Source organism: Hyaena hyaena, unplaced genomic scaffold, assembly GCF_003009895.1.
Source record: "Hyaena hyaena isolate Hyena2069 unplaced genomic scaffold, ASM300989v1 scaffold_21, whole genome shotgun sequence".
In the NCBI taxonomy this organism is placed as follows: domain Eukaryota; kingdom Metazoa; phylum Chordata; class Mammalia; order Carnivora; family Hyaenidae; genus Hyaena; species Hyaena hyaena.
In genome coordinates, this window is record NW_024080653.1 from 150,219 (window position 1) to 166,675 (window position 16,457).

The window sequence follows — 16,457 nt, forward strand, 5'->3', positions numbered from 1 at the left end:
AAATAAGTCAGGGAGAGAAGGACAGCTACCATATGTTTGCATGTCTAGGAGGATTAGGAGGAACTTAAAGGAGAACCGTGGGGGAGAAGAAGGGAGGAAATGGCGGGGGGTGGGGGGAGGCAAACCATGAGAAACTCTTGAATGTTGAGAACAAACTGAGGACTGATGGGTGTGGGGGGGAGGGGAAGGGGGTGACGGGCATGGAGGAGGGCACTTGTGGGGATGAGCACTGGGTGTTATATGGAAACCAACTTGACAATAAACTATTTATTAAAAAAATCAAAAATAAACATTTAAAAAAATCTCACATTTTATATCTCATTGTCTATTTGTTCTATGAACTAAGACAGTTCCTCAGTCTCAACTTCAAGTCCTCACATTATGTTTAAAAGTTTTAGCAAGAGGTGCCTGAGTGGCTTACTTGGTTGATTGTTGGATCTCAGCTCAGGTAATGATCTTATGCTTTGTGAGTTCGAGCCCCACATCAGGCTCACTGCTGTCAGCGCAGAGCCTGCTTTGAATTCTCTGTGCTCCCCTGTCCCTGCCCCTCCCTTACTCATGCTCTCTCAAAAATAAATAAAAAACATTAAAAGTTTTAGCAAAATTCCTTTCAATTTCTAAGAATTATTTAATTTTTTGTTCTTAATTAAAATGTTTAAATTGTGATAAAATATACACAATATGAAATTCACCACTTTAATAATTTTTTAAGTTTCATTTATTTTATTGATCTCTGTACCTAGTTTATGTCCCTGAGATAAAGAGCTGGGTGTTCTACTGACTGAGCCAGCCAGGCTCCCCTGAACTTAATAATTTTTTAAAGCTTATTTATTTATTTATTTATTTATTTATTTATTTATTTTTAAAGAGACAGAGAGAGTATGAAAGGGGAAAGGGCAGAGAAAGAGGGATAATCTCAAGCAGACTCCACTGTCAGTGCAGAGCCCATGTGGATCTTAAATTCATGAAACTGTGAGATCATGATCTGAGTTGAAATCAAGAGTCCGAGGCCTAACTGACTGAGTCACCCAGGCGCCCCCTAATGATTTTTTTTGTTTATTTATTTTGCGAGAGGGAGCGAGCAAGAGAGAGAGAGAGAGAGAATGCAAGTTGGGGAGGGGCAGAGAGAGAGAGAATCCAAAGCAGGCTCTGCACTGTCAGCACGGAACCAGACACAGGGCTCAAAGTCATGAACCATGAGATCATGACCAGAGCCAAAACCAAGAGTTGGACTTTCAACCAACTGAGCCACCCAGGCGCTCCACCTTAACGATTTTTAAGTGTATAGTTTGGTTATGTTAATTGCGTTCCCATAACAATGGGAACCAATCTCCAGAACTCTTATCTTCAAAAGAGAAACTGTACCAATTAAACAATAACCCCTTATTTCCTGCCACCCCAGCCCATGGTTACCACTATTCTACTTTCAGTTTCTGAATTTGACTACTCTAGGTAGTTGATTGGAATGGAATCAGAGAGTATTTGTCTGTCACATAGAGTATTTGTCTTTTTGTTACTGGCTTATTTCACTTAGCATAATGTCTTCAAGGCTCATCCATGTTCTAGCTGGTTCAGACTCTCCCTCCTTTTATTTTTTAAATGTTTTTATTTATTTTTGAGAAAGAGAGAGAGACAGAGCATGAGCAGGGTGGGGGAAGAGAGAGAGGGAGACACAGAATCTGAAGCAGGCTCCAGGCTCTGAGCTGCCAGCACAGAGCCTGATGTGGGGCTCCAAACTAAGAACTATGAGATCATGACGTGAGCTGAAGTTGGCCCCTTAGCCGACTGAGCCACCCAGGTGCCCCAAAATGTGAGGTTTATTAAAAGAGCAAAAGGGGGGGGTGCCTGGGTGCCTCAGTTGGTTGATCCTCCAACTCCTGATTTCAGCTCAGGTTATGATCTCATATTTCTGGGATTGAGCCCCATGCTGGGCTCTTCACTGAGCATGGAGTTGCTTGGGATTTTTCTCTCCCTCTCTTTGCCCCTGCCCTCCTTGCATGATCTCTCTCTCTCAAAAATAAATAAATAAACATTTAAAAAATAAAGAGAGCAAAAGGAACACGGATGTCTGACTAGCCCAGATAATAGAGTGTATGACTCTTGATCTCCAGGTCATGAGTTCAAGCCTCATGTTGGGCTTGGAGCCTATTTAGTAAATAAATAAACTCACCTTTATTTAATCATTTAAAAAAGGAACAATCCAGAAAACACAATATCTCATTCCTTGGGAATGTCAGAAAATAATAGTAATAATTAAGGGGAGAAAAAAATAGTTAAATCAAGAGAATTTCCCAGAGCGGAAAAGCGACACATATCTTCGAAATAAAAGGGTCTACTGAGCACCCAGCACAATAGATGTAAAAAGGTATATAATTATATAAAGTAACATAAAACTTCAGAAAACCATGGATCAAGACAAGATCCTAAAAGCTACCAAAGAAAAATAAATAATGAAACAGCCCATTTTCAAAGCTGAGGAATTAGTCCGGCAACAGACCTTCTGTTAGCAACATTTCAAATTAGCAATACTACGTTCTATTAGTGTACCAGAAGACAATTTAGTAATGTCTTTAAGCTTACAGGAAATTGTCTTCATTGTGAATCCCAAACCAAGCTGAAATCTATTTAAGAACAGAATAAGGACACTTTCAGATATACAAAGACTCAAAAAGTCCACCTCCCACACTCCCTTTTTAAGAAGTTTTTTGACTGATGACTGGCTGGCTTAATCAGTAGAGCATGTGACTCTTGGTCTAGGGGTTATGGGTTTAAGCCTCATGTTGGGTATAGAGATTACTTTAATAAAAATAATTTTTAAGAGGTTATTTGAGTACATTCTCAAGTAGCTTCCTCAAATACTTTCCATGAAGAGTAAACCAAGAAAAGTATGCCAAATTCATTAGGGAGTAAACTGAGAAAGAGGAAGGTATAAACCACAGGGAATACTGAACCCACATAGGAATAAGGCTAAAGGGAAATGTCAGGGTTACAAACATGCAGCAGACCCAGAAAGCAACCAGGTCAGATTAAAGCAGGAAAATAAAGCCCTATAGCAGAGAGGTTTGTGAGATTGAATAGAAGAAAACTTGGAGAATAAGCCTTGAGCATATGATGAAGCCCTGGGGTTAAGTCTTTTTTTTTTTTTTGCCTTTATTTATTTATTTATTTATTTTTAATAACATTTTATTATTTTTTTTTACAAATAGTTTTTTGTCAAATTAGTTTCCACATAACACTCAGTGCTCATTCCCAAAGTGCCCTCCTCCATGCCCATCCCCCCCTCCCCCCCACATCCATCAGTCCTCAGTTTTTGTCAGCATTCAAGAGTCTCTCATGGTTTGCCTCTCTCCCTTTCCCCCACCATTTCCGCCCTTCTTCACCCCATAATACAAAAACAAGTTCCTCCTAATCCTCCTATACGTGCAAACATATGATATTTGTCCTTCTCTGCCTGACTTATTTCGCTCAGCATAACACCCTCAAGGTCCATCCATGTTGCTACACATGGCCAGATTTCATTGTTTCTCACTGCCATGTAGTATTCCATGGTATAGATAAACCACATCTTCTTGATCCATTCATCTGTTGATGGACACTTAGGCTCTTTCCATGTTTTAGCTATTGTGGAGAGTGCTGCTATGAACATTGGGGTACATGTGCTCCTATGCCTCAGCATTTCTGTATCCCTTGGGTAAATTCCTAGCAGTGCTATTGCTGGGTCATAGGGGAGTTCTAGTGTTAGTTTCCTGAGGAACCTCCACACTGTTTTCCAGAGGGGCTGTACCAGTTTACATTCCCACCAACAGTGTAGGAGGGTGCCCGTTTCTCCACATCCTCGCCAGCATCTAGAGTTCTCTGATTTGCTCATTTTAGCCACTCTGACTGGTGTGAGGTGGTATCTCAGTGTGGTTTTGATTTGTATTTCCCTGATGAGGAGGGATGCTGAGCATCGTTTCATGTGTCTGTTGGCCATCTGGATGTCCTCTTTGGAGAAGTGTCTGTTCATGTCTTCTGCCCATTTCTTCACTGGGTTGTTTGTTTTTCGGGCGTGTAGCTTGGTGAGTTCCTTATAGATTCTGGATATTAACCCTTTATCTGATATGTCATTTGCAACTATCTTTTCCCATTCTGTTGGTTGCCTATTAATTTTCTGGGTTGTTTCCTTGGCTGTGCAGAAGCTTTTAATCTTGATGAGGTCCCAACAGTTTATTTTTGCTCTTCATTCCCTTGCTTTTGGGGATGTGTCAAGTAAGAAGTTGCTGCGGTGGAGGTCAAGGAGGTTGTTTCCTGCTTTCTCCTCTAGGGTGTTGATAGTTTCCTGTCTCACGTTCAGGTCCTTTATCCATTTTGAATTGATTTTTGTGCATGGTGTGAGAAAATGATCTAGTTTCATTCTTCTGCATGTTGCTGTCCAGTTCTCCCAACACCATCTGTTAAAAAGGCTGTCTTTTTTCCATTGGATATTCTTTCCTGCTTTGTCAAAGATCAGTTGGCTGTATACTTTTGGGTCCACTTCTGAGTTCTCAATTCTGTTCCATTGGTCTATGTGTCTGTTTTTGTGCCAATACCATATTGTCTTGATGATGACAGCTTTGTAGTAGAGGCTGAAGTCTGGGATGGTGATACCTCCCATTTTGGTTTTATTTTTCAGTATTACTTTGGCTATTCGGGGTCTTTTGTGGTTCCATACAAATTTTAGGATAGTTTGTTCTAGTTTTGAGAAGTATGCTGGTGCAATTTTGATTGGAATCGCATTGAATGTGTAGAGTGCTTTAGGTAGTAATGACATCTTAACTATATTTATTCTTCCTATCCATGAGCATGGAATGTTTTTCCATTTCTTTGTGTCTTCTTCAATTTCCTTCATAAGTTTTCTATAGTTTTCATCATACAGATCTCTTGTATCCTTGGTTAGGTTTATTCCGAGGTATTTTATGGTTTTTTGTGCAATTGTGAAGGGGATCAGCTTCTTGATTTCTCTTTCTGTTGCTTCATCATTGGTGTATAAAAATGCAACCGATTTCTGTACGTTGATTTTGTACCCTGCAACTTGGCTGAATTCTTGGATCAGTTCTAGTAGGCTTCTGGTGGAGTCTGTCGGGTTTTCTATGTAGAGTATCATGTCATCTGCGAAGAGAGAAAGTTTGACTTCCTCTTTGCCAATTCTGATGCCTTTGATTTCCTTTTGTTGTCTGATGGCTGATGCTAGGACTTCCAGCACTATGTTAAACAACAGTGGTGAGAGTGGGCATCCCTGTCGTGTTCCTGATCTCAGGGGGAAAGCTCTCAGTTTTTCCCCGTTGAGGATGATGTTAGCTGAAGGCTTCTCATAGATGGCTTTGATGATGTTTAAGTAGGTTCCTTCTATCCCAACTTTCTCGAGAGTCTTTATTAAGAAGGGATGCTGTATTTTGTCAAATGCTTTTTCTGCATCTATTGACAGGATCATATGGTTTTTATCTTTTCTTTTATTGATATGATGGATCACATTGATTGATTTGCGAATGTTGAACCAGCCCTGTAACCCAGGAATGAATCCCACTTGATCTTGGTGGATGATTCTTTTGATATGCTGCTGGATTCGATTTGCAAGGATCTTGTTGAGAATTTTTGCATCCGTATTCATCAAGGATATTGGCCTATAGTTCTCTTTTTTTGCTGGATCTCTGTCTGGCTTGAGAATCAGAGTGATGCTGGCTTCATAAAATGAGTCCGGGAGTTTTCCTTCGACTTCTATTTTTTGGAATAGCTTGAGAAGAATTGGGATTAATTCTGTTTTAAATGTCTGGTAGAATTCCCCAGGGAAACCATCAGGTCCAGGGCTCTTATTTGTTGGGAGATTTTTGATCACTGATTCGATTTCTTCACTCGTTATGGGTCTGTTCAGGTTTTCTATTTCTTCCCGTGTGAATTTTGGTAGTGAGTGTGTGTTTAGGAATTTGTCCATTTCTTCTAAGTTGTCCAATTTGTTGGCATATAATTTTTCATAGTATTCCCTGATAATTGCTTGTATTTCTGAGGGGTTTGGGGTTAAATCTTTAAAAGCAATTAGAGGGGTGCCTGGGTGGCTCATTAGGTTAAGCATCCAACTTTTGGTTTCACCTCAGGTCTTGACCTCACGGTTCATGTGTTCGAGCCCCATGTAGGGCTCTGCACAGCCTGCTTGGATTCTCTCCCTCTCTCTCTGCCTCTCCCCGCTTCTCTCAAAAATAAATAAATAAATAAACATTTAAAACAAAAACACATATGCATCAGGAGAGGACATGATTGAGATTCAGGAAAGGAATTAAATGGTTACCAAAGGAAAAGAAAAGTGAAGAGATGGGGGATATAAAAGATACAATGAGAAGGCATGTATCTCCTCTCCCAACAAGCAAATAGAAAGGCAATCAGAAACTTCAAAGAAAATACAAATATGTAAAATGGCAAAGTACAGATTAGAATAATGCCTGATTTTAGTAATGGGGTTTTATTTAAAAAAAATATTTTAACTCAATGATAAAAGCCTTTGAAAATGAAAAGTAAAGAATCATAACTTACTATTTGGCCTGCAAGTAAACTGCATTTGCCTAATGACAGCAGTTTAAATACTGGAGGGTTGGGAAGGTGTTCGCATTTGAGAATAAATCTATAAAAACTACAGAAGATGATAATTACATACTATATAACTATGATAAGATGTAAAATGTGATATCTGTCTATTGGAAAACTTTGAAAATAAAAGTACACCCAGTAGCAATGAACATGTCAAGCACCTGATCTTGGTTCCTAATACCACTTTCCAATGAAAGGAACCAGGGCTCCTTGAAGAAATGACTAATTCTAAGAGTGCAGGAATCAACAAGATAACCCTAGAGCGAGAACCCTAGAACCCTAGTTCTAGAAAGAAAAAATTGTTCAAAACAAAACAAACTAAAACAAAGGATGTCAAAGAGAGACAAATGTTCAGTGGATGAACCCAACGAACACTACCTTAGTGAGGTGATCCAGATTAATTAACATCATCAGCAATAAGTCATACTTATAACCTCTTGATATGATGTGTTGATAATGAAACTTTACCTCCATGGTCTTGCTTTCAAAAAATACATAATCTTGGTCTAACCAAGAGAAAAACATCAGACAAATCCAAATTGAAGGACATTTTACAAAATACCTGACCAGTACTCCTTAAAACTATCAAGGCAATCAAAAACAAAGAAAGTTTGAGAAATTTTCAGTCTTAAGAAGCCTAAGGAGACATAACACTTAAATATAATGCGATATTTTGGATTGGGTCCTGGCACAGAATAGAGATATTAGGTAAAAACTAGGGAAATACAAGTAAAGTATGGATTTTAGTTGGTAATAATATACCAATATTGGTTCATAGTTGTGACAAATGTAAAAATGTTAATGGTAGGGGAAACTGGGTATACAAGAATTCTCTATACTATTTATGCAACTCCTCTGTAAACAGAATAATTCTAAAACAAAATGTTTATTTTTATTTTTTTATTTTTTTAATTTTTATTTATTTCTAGGAGAGAGAGAGAGACAGTGTGAGCAGGGGAGGGTCAGAGAGAGAGGGAGCCACAGACTGAAACAGGCTCCAGGCTCCGAGCTGGCTGTCAGCACGGAGCCTGACGCGGGGCTCGAACCCACGAACCGTGAGATCATGACCTAAGCGAAAGTCGGACGCTTAACCGACTAAACCACCCAGGCGCCCCAAAATGTTTATTTTTAAAAAGTATATCTGGGGTTACCTGGGTGGCTCAGTCGGTTGAGCGTCTGGCTTTGGGGCTCAGGTCATGATCTCACGGTCAGTGGGTTTGGGCCCACGTTGGGCTCTGTGCTGACAACTTAGAGCCTGGAGCCTGCTTCAGATTCTGCATCTCCCTCTCTCTCTGCCTCTCCCCTGCTTATGCTCTGTCTGTCTCTCTCTCTTGCAAAAATAAATAAACATTAAAAATGTTTTTAAAATAAAAAAATAAAAAGTATATCTGATAGAGGTTGGGGGATAAAGAAGGGAAAGAAGTGAAAGGAAGGATGGGGTGCTAGTAAATGATGGTAAGATAAAACCTTATCTTTCTTAATCTTTCTGAAGGACAACTTTAAAGTTACAATAGCAACAATGTATTTAATGCTTATTGCATATGGATAAATGAAGTGAATGACAGCAATGTCACAAAGGGTGGGAGGGAGAAATACTGGGAATACTGTTTTTAAGGTAACTATACTGCGCATGAAGCAGGAATGGCATCATTTGAAGGTGGATTTAGTTTAGTTAAAAATATATATTGTTGGGGCGCCTGGGTGGCTTAGTCGGCTAAGCGTCCGACTTTCACTTAGGTCATGATCTCGCGGTTCGTGGGTTCGAGCCCCGCGTCGGGCTCTGTGCTGACTGACAGCTCAGAACCTGGAGCCTGTTTCAGAGTCTGTGACTCCCTCTCTCTCTGACCCTCCCCTGCTCACACTGTCTCTCTCTCTCCCCTAGAAATAAATAAATATATATATATATATATATATATATATAGTTAACTCTAAGATAACCATTTAAAAGATTTTAAAGAAGAATTTTTTATTGGTGTGCTAAGAAAGGAGATAAAATGGAATTATACAAATTGCTCATTTAAAACCAGAGAATGCAGAAGGAAGAAGCACTTGGCAATGAATAAAATGCAATTGCAAACATAGCTGATATTAATCCAAATATATAAATAATCACTCTAAATGTGATTAATAAGCTTATGATTAATGATAATAAATATGATTGGCTTAATAAGCCAATCAAATGACAGAGATCGTCATAGTGGATTTTTTTTTTAAAGGACAACTACATGTTGTCTACAAAAGCCCATTTTATTTATGTATTTATTTTATTATAGTTTATTGTCAAGTTGGTTTCCATATAACACCCAGTGCTCATCCCAATAAGTGCCCTCCTCCATGCCCATCACCCATTTTCCCCTCTCCCCCACCCCCATCGACCCACAGTTTGTTCTCTGTATTTAGAAGTCTCTTATAAAAGCCCATTTTAAATATAGACACCAACAGGTTAAAAGTAAAGGAATGGAGAAAGTCATTCCATGCCAATACTGATCAAAAGAAAGCTGGAGTAACTATATTAATTTCAGACAAAGAGGACTTTAGAACAAAGAAAATTATCACTAATAAAGTGGGCACTACATAATGAAAAGGAGTCAATTCTCAAAAAAAAACTGAGTATGCATCTAAAAAACAGTGTCAAAATACACAAAGCAAAAACAGAACAAAACGGAGAAAAAGATGAACCCACAATTACTGTTGGAGACTTCACAACCCTCTGTCACTAACTGATACATCCAGCATGCCAAAAGTCAATAAAGATATAGTTGACTGGAAGAGCACTATCAATCAACTTGATCTGATTGTTATTTATAGAATACTTCATCCAACCACAAAATACACATTCTTCTCAAGTTCACCTGAAACATTGACCAAGATAGATCATAAAACACACCTTAGCAAATTTAAAAGAACAGAAATCACACAAAGCACGTCATTTTAAATTAGTAGTATTAGCTAGTTCAGGGGTACCTGGGTGGCTCAGTCAGTTAAAGCGTCCGACTTTGGCTCAGGTCACGATCTCATGGCTCAAGAGTTTGAGCCCCACATCGGGCTCTCTGCTGACAGCCCAGAGCCTGCTTCAGATTCTGTGTCTCCCTCTGTCTCTGCTCCTCCCCTGCTCATGCTATGTCTCTCTCAGTCTCTCAAAAAGAAATAAATGTTAAAAAAATTTTAAATAGTTTTAGTTATTTGAACGTTAATGGCCCTAGAATGAAGAAAATTGATCTTTTTCCTATTATATTTTAATGGACACATTCTTTAAAGAATATCTATTTTCCTTCACTTTTTTTTAGTTTTTTATTTTATTCTATTGCAGTTAACATACAGTGTTATATTAGTTTCAAGTGCACAAATAGTGATTATTTCCCTTTACTTTTATTATTTACTCAACAATACACTTTCTGATATGCTCTGCCTGGGTAATGCCTATGCAGTACTCCTTCCAAACTTAAAAGTTAAAAACTTTAATATAGTATGACAAAAGCATAAATAAAGTTAATAATTGAAAAAATCTATAGAAAATAATAAAATATTTATGACAGAAAAAATTAATGTCCTTCATATACAAAGATATTTTATAAATCAATAAGAAAAAATGAGCAAACTTATTCTTGGCTCTTAGCCCACACAACAACCAGAATAGTATCTTTAAATCACAAATCTCACCATATCACTCCCCTACTTAAAGTTCTTCAATGGCTTCATATCATTCTTAAAATAGAGTCCAAAACCCTTAACGTAGCCCACATGGTCTGGTCCTTACTTACCTCTCTAGACATTTCATTCTTCTCCCCACCTTCTCCGGCTCCAGTCAACCTGGTCTTTTTCAGCTCCTTGAACTATGTCTTTTTTGTGCATGCTAACCTCTTTTCCTAGAGTCACACTACCACTCATTTCGTCTGACTGATGCCCACTTTTTCTTCAGATCTAGCTTAAATATCATTTCTCGGGGAAGTCTTGTCAGCAACTCCAGATCATTTTGGATCCTCTGTTATATGTGCTATCCATAACTCTTGAGCAAACAGATGAAATCATGTTTCTGAATCCTCAGAGCTCAGAACTAGACCCTGAGAAGGGTAAACTTTCCCAGGAATGTGAGGCTCAGGGCAAAACAACCACTGGCTTCTGGAACTTTCTTATCTACAACAGTCATGGATGGTGAGGAAGCCCAAGAGAAAGTTATAATGAGACCTTCTCCAAGCTATTAGTCCTTAAGTTTTTTGAATAGACAACTTTGGGAACATAATGAGATCTTTGGGACTTCCACCCAGAAGAATGCATATAAGCAAAACTTTTGATAATGATAATGTTTTCAAAGGTTCACAATTCCCTAAAGTCTATCTATTCACCTCAGGTTAAGAACCCCAATAATAAGCCTAATGAGAATCTCACACACACAAACACACCGGTTCCCTGGATTTGTTCATTCAATCACTACTCATTGAGTATCTACAGACTCCAGTAATAATAACACTTTATAAATGAAATTTGATTTATGGTTTAAAAGAAAAGAAAAATCCTCATGTACATTTTCTCATTTACTCTTTACAAAATAAAAAAAGAAACCCAATAGTAAGATAGGCACACAATTTCCATACCTATTTTATGGAATATGATTGATTATGAGAAAACATAATCCCAAAGAACGTTACTTGGCTAAGGCCATTAGCCAAAAAGAAGCTGAAATCCCAGAGTAAAAGACACCCCTTTAACGTTAGACCTGGTCCTCTCCCTCCATATTGACCAATGGCAGTGAAAATAGGACTTGTGCCTAGTGATAGCCTCCTGCTGAACACCAGCGTCATCGTATGAGGATAACCCCCAAAGCCAAATTCTCAGCCCCCAGTTCCCATGGTGGCCAGTCCCATGCTCTCCTCTTCCAGATAGTGATGTAACTGCAAATAAAAGGTCCCAACAGAAGGCCTCCCCTGGTGTTTACATGAGGTAGCCAGAGGTTCCCATAATAGAATAGAGCATAATAGTTAACATTCTTTGTGTTCTTAATATATGTCAGGCACCATGTTAGGCTATTTACATGAATTAACTTACTAAATCCTCAGAACAACACCAGAGGGTAGGTACTATTATTATCTCTATTTTGTGAACACTTAGACAAGGTTAAGTAACTTGCCCAAGGTTATGCAACTAATAATTTTCAGAGCCCAGATTTGAACTCTGGAGCCTGTACTCTTAAATAAACCACCATTCTGCCTCTCCTGAGCCAGTCGTTCCTACCTTTTGTGGGTCACGTGCACTCTAGAGAGTGTAATGAAAGCTCTGGACCCTCTCTCTGGGAAAATGCGGGTAAGCAGAATTTTGCAAAATAATTGAGGACCTCAAGGACTTTCAAGGCCCATCATCTATGAACCTGAATAATACTGAAGGGAGCTGTCCAGGGACCAAAACAGAAGCTGCGCCAGCACCGCAGGACTTCGCCCCTGCAAAGACGGGAGGAGAGCTGCGCTGCGTGGTATGACAGGGATGCTCGTTCACGGAGAGTCAGGAAGAGTGAGCTCCTGGGACCGCAATGCCCTGGGAACGCAGCCAGACGCTGAGCCTCCGAAGTCCGGTAGCTGAACCAGATACGCACGGACCACCACCTAGACTGAAATCTTGCATCTCTGCCAGCACCTTGGAGTCACAAGACAGGGGATTCTGAGCGGACGGGATCTCAGAACTCCGGTCCCGGGCGCGGGAGGACCGTGTCGCTGTTCCTGGTGCTGAAACGCCTCAGCCTGCCCGCCCACCCCCCACCGCGTCCCGGGTACCGCGCCGCAACCTCCTCGAGACCTGTCCAGTGCTGAACCCGGATGCGGCCGGGCCCGCGGGGCTAGACCCGAGCCTGCCGCACCCAGCGGAGCCTGGACCGAGCTCCCGGGAGCGCTGACGCAGAACGCTGGAGGGCGAGAAGCCGGGCATGGACCAGCAGAGAACGGACTCCTACCAGTGGGGAGCTAGCTTCAATGAGCACGTCCTGCATAAGGTAAGAATTTCCTGCAGTCCCCTGCCCCCATCCCAACGCTGGGAGAGGGCGCCGTCAATGAGTTCGCTCCACTCCCCTGACTTGGCTTTGGGACTTAAGAGAAACCAGTCCATATCTGTGAGCCCGGGGGCCCTTTCTGTTCCATCCCGTTTGCTGCTCAAAACAGGTTTGCGTAAACACTGGGGGAGGGGCCGACGCCAGAGGCTCAGATTGTCAGGATCTCCGTTTATTCATTTAAGTCACCTGTGTCCCTTTCTCATTCACTGCTTCCTGCCTCTGATCCATTTGAACTCCTGTGTACCCTGAGCACCCTTGCCCGACCGTGACCCTTCTGGTTGGCTGTTTGTCCTCGCACCCTTGCTTCACAAGCTCCGGTCCTGTCAGGTCTGGGAGTTGTGGTCAAAGACCTGAATTCCTGGCCAACTTGGGTGACATTAGACATAGAAATGATCTACAGCAGAAACTGTTATTTTCAAATTAGACTCTCTCTTGGCTCTAGAAACCTGCCCTCCAGTCACAACTAGCTCTCAGCCCGGTGGAAAGCATTTGCTTATTTCTTTTTTTTTTTCTTAAATTTTTTAAAATGTTTTATTTATTTTTGAGAGAGAGAGAGAGAGAGACAGCATGAGCAGGGGAGGGTCAGAGAGAGAGGGAAACACAGAATCTGAAGACAGTCTCCAGGAGCTGAGCTAGCTGTCAGCACAGAGCCCAACACGGGGCTCGAACCCATGAACTGTGAGATCATGACCTGAGCTGAACTCAGACGCTTAACTGACTGAGCCACCCAGGTGCCCAGCATTTGCTTATTTCAAAGCTGTAACTCATCCCTTGTTTTCCTCATTCAAATTTCTTATGCAGCTCAGTCCTCAGTAATGTAGATTTCCTCTTGAAGTGATTGCTGGGGAAAAGTAGCCTCTCTCTAGGCAAGTCTTTTAACCCAACATCCATCACCTTGAAAGAATCACAGCCTATATTTGCCATAAGAAGTCATCATTGCCTCATCCCTTCCTCTGCCCTCCTCATTAAGCCCTTATATTTCCTACTTTGCTAATACCCTGAAAAGCTGTTGGTCCTGTACTCAGATATTATTTAAATCAAAATATCACTCCATGAATGCGGGGCACCCGGCTGGCTCAGTCAGGAGAGCATATGACTCTTGATCTAGAGGTCATGAGTTCGAGCTCTACATTGGGTGTAGAGATTACTTAAATAAATAAATAAATTTTAAATAAACAATGAAAATTCCATGAATGCCAGCTCTGAAATAATCTGATCCACTTTTTCCCCCTGTTACACAGTTTATATTTGAGGAAACTAAAGTCCAGAAGGTAGAGTGACTTGTCCAAGAAAACAAGGTAATAAATGGCAGAGCTCTACTAAAAGCCAGGAACTATGACTCCAACTCTAATACCTTTTTCTCCGTACACATGTGGTCCACAGGCCAGCAGCACTGGCCTTACTTGGGAGCTTGTTAAAAATGGGAAATCTCGGGCCCCACCCAAGACCTACTATTTGAATTTGTATTTTAAAACGATCCTTAGAAAATAAATATGCACATTAAAGTTCCATATGAATGGGCCTACATCACACTGGCTAATTCTTTTTTTTTTTTAATGTTTATTTATTCTTGAGAGAGAAGGACAGAGTGTGAGCAGGGGAGGGACAGAGAGAGAGAGAGAGAGAGAGGGAGACACAGAATCTGAAGCAGGCCCCAGACTCTGAGCTGTCAGAGCAGAGCCTGATGGCAGGGCTTGAACTCACAAACTGCTAAATCATGACCTGAGCCAAAGTCAGACATTTAACCAACTGAGCCACCCAGGTGCCCCCACACTGGCAATTTCTGACACAAGTGAAGGAAAATCAGCTAACAGAAGTTCATCTGTAAATTTGAATAGTCCACATAACTTCTCCCTCCAGGTCCTGAACCCCTAAAGGTATAGAGAAAGAGAGAAATTTATAACAACTACCCCAGCCAGGAAGTTTTAAAACAGTTACAGCTTGAAGTAAACTAGAGTAAGATATAATTCTTTGAAGTTGTGAATTTAGCCCCAGGAGAAAGTGCATTCAAGCAAAGGAACATAATTACAAATCAATTATGATAGTATCTTGGTAATTAGATATGAGTCTCTCCATGTTTAAACCATCTTGTAAAGATGTAAATATTCATGTTGGTGCTTTAAGATTTGGAAGTCAAAGTTTTCAAATTATTGATTAGTGTGACTTTTCCCACCTCAATGACCTACATATGAAATATAGGATGTAGCCCACAAGAACTTCACTTCCTTTACCACCAAATTGAGAGAGAGCCTGTTCTGACAACTTCCAATATATATATATATTTTTACAAATAGTTTATTGTCAAATTAGTTTCCACATAACACTCAGTGCTCATCCCCAAAGTGCCCTCCTCCATGCCCCTCCCCCCCTCCCCCCCACATCCATCAGTCCTCAGTTTTTGTCAGCATTCAAGAGTCTCTCATGGTTTGCCTCTCTCCCTTTCCCCCACCATTTCCCCCCTTCGTCTCCCCCTTGGTCCTCCGTCAAGTTCCTCCTAATCCTCCTATACGTGCAAACATATGATATTTGTCCTTCTCTGCCTGACTTATTTCGCTCAGCATAACACCCTCAAGGTCCATCCATGTTGCTACACATGGCCAGATTTCATTCTTTCTCATTGCCACAACTTCCAATATATTTGAAAACAAGTGTCTACATACTACTGGTGAATGCTTGATTTCTTCAGCTTGATTGGGAGCATCTTGAGAGCAGAAGCTGCACTCAAACCTTCCAGTACCCGACAGCGTAGCATGTGTATAGAAAGTTTTCCTTTTCATATAATGCTGATCCTCTCCCCTTAATATGATTTTATTATTATGAATGACTTTTTAATATGATTCACCTAAGAACCTTTATGTAAAGGGGCAGGGAATAAACATATTTGTATTACGCTTAGGTTTGCTATATAATAGAGTCCAAGAAATTCTTGTTGATTCATTAGAACATATCGGCTATAGGAAGCAAGGTTCCCCTCCAACATTAGCTGCCAGAAAGAATCATTTTTAAGATCAAGTTTTTATTGAAGTATAAGGAACACAAAAAAACCTCAAATCATATGTGTACACCCTGATGGATTATAACAAAGTGAGCACCTCTGTGCAACCACTACCAAAATAAACAGAACCTTGCCAGCTTCCCAGGAATCCCACACATACACCCTTCCACATACTCTCCCCTTGTCTCCCCAGAGGTTACCTTTATAGAGGGGAGAGTATCATTTAATGTTTTGACAGTACTGCCAGATTTCATGTAGTATAGTTTTTAAAACTTGCTAGAGAAGAGACACTGCTGTATGATGGCTAGAAACCTCGGACTTGGAATCAGACAGACCTTGATATGACTTTGAATGATATCTGTGAGCCTCACTTTTCTTATCTATAAAATGGGAATAATAATACTTGGCTTATTGTCTTTTGAGGGAAGGTGTTAAATATAATGTAAATATGTAGATGTAAACATGTATTTCTCTGGCATATAGGAAGCATTTAATAAATTGTGGTTGTCTTTAGGGCATGTATCTTGGGCTCCAGACCAACTTCAATAGGTGTCACAGGGAGTGTCACCTAAAATAATGAATCTTTGTGAGAAAAGCAGCAGTTCTGTAAACAGAAACACATACTCACACACACACACATACACACACACACACACACACACACACACACATTCTTCATAGGCACAATCCCATGGGACTAAACTCACACACCCATCTCACTCACTCATTAAGACTTTCATGTGAACATCCCAACCCTGATTTTCTAAGATGAATATTTCCTTTCCTTTCTCTGGGAGGTGAAAAATGGGACACAATAAAACCTCTCATTAAAAT

At 40.3% G+C, this 16,457-nt stretch overlaps 1 protein-coding gene across 1 annotated transcript in view; it reads left to right on the top strand.

Moving 5' to 3' along the window:
• The first annotated feature begins 12,172 nt into the window (after positions 1-12,172).
• Positions 12,173-16,457, top strand: part of RAB37 (RAB37, member RAS oncogene family) — a 59,139-nt gene continuing 54,854 nt past the window's right edge. The window contains exon 1 of the mRNA XM_039226399.1: positions 12,173-12,571. Coding sequence (XP_039082330.1) covers positions 12,506-12,571 — 66 coding nt within the window. The 5' untranslated portion in view covers positions 12,173-12,505. The remainder of the gene's footprint in view (positions 12,572-16,457) is intronic.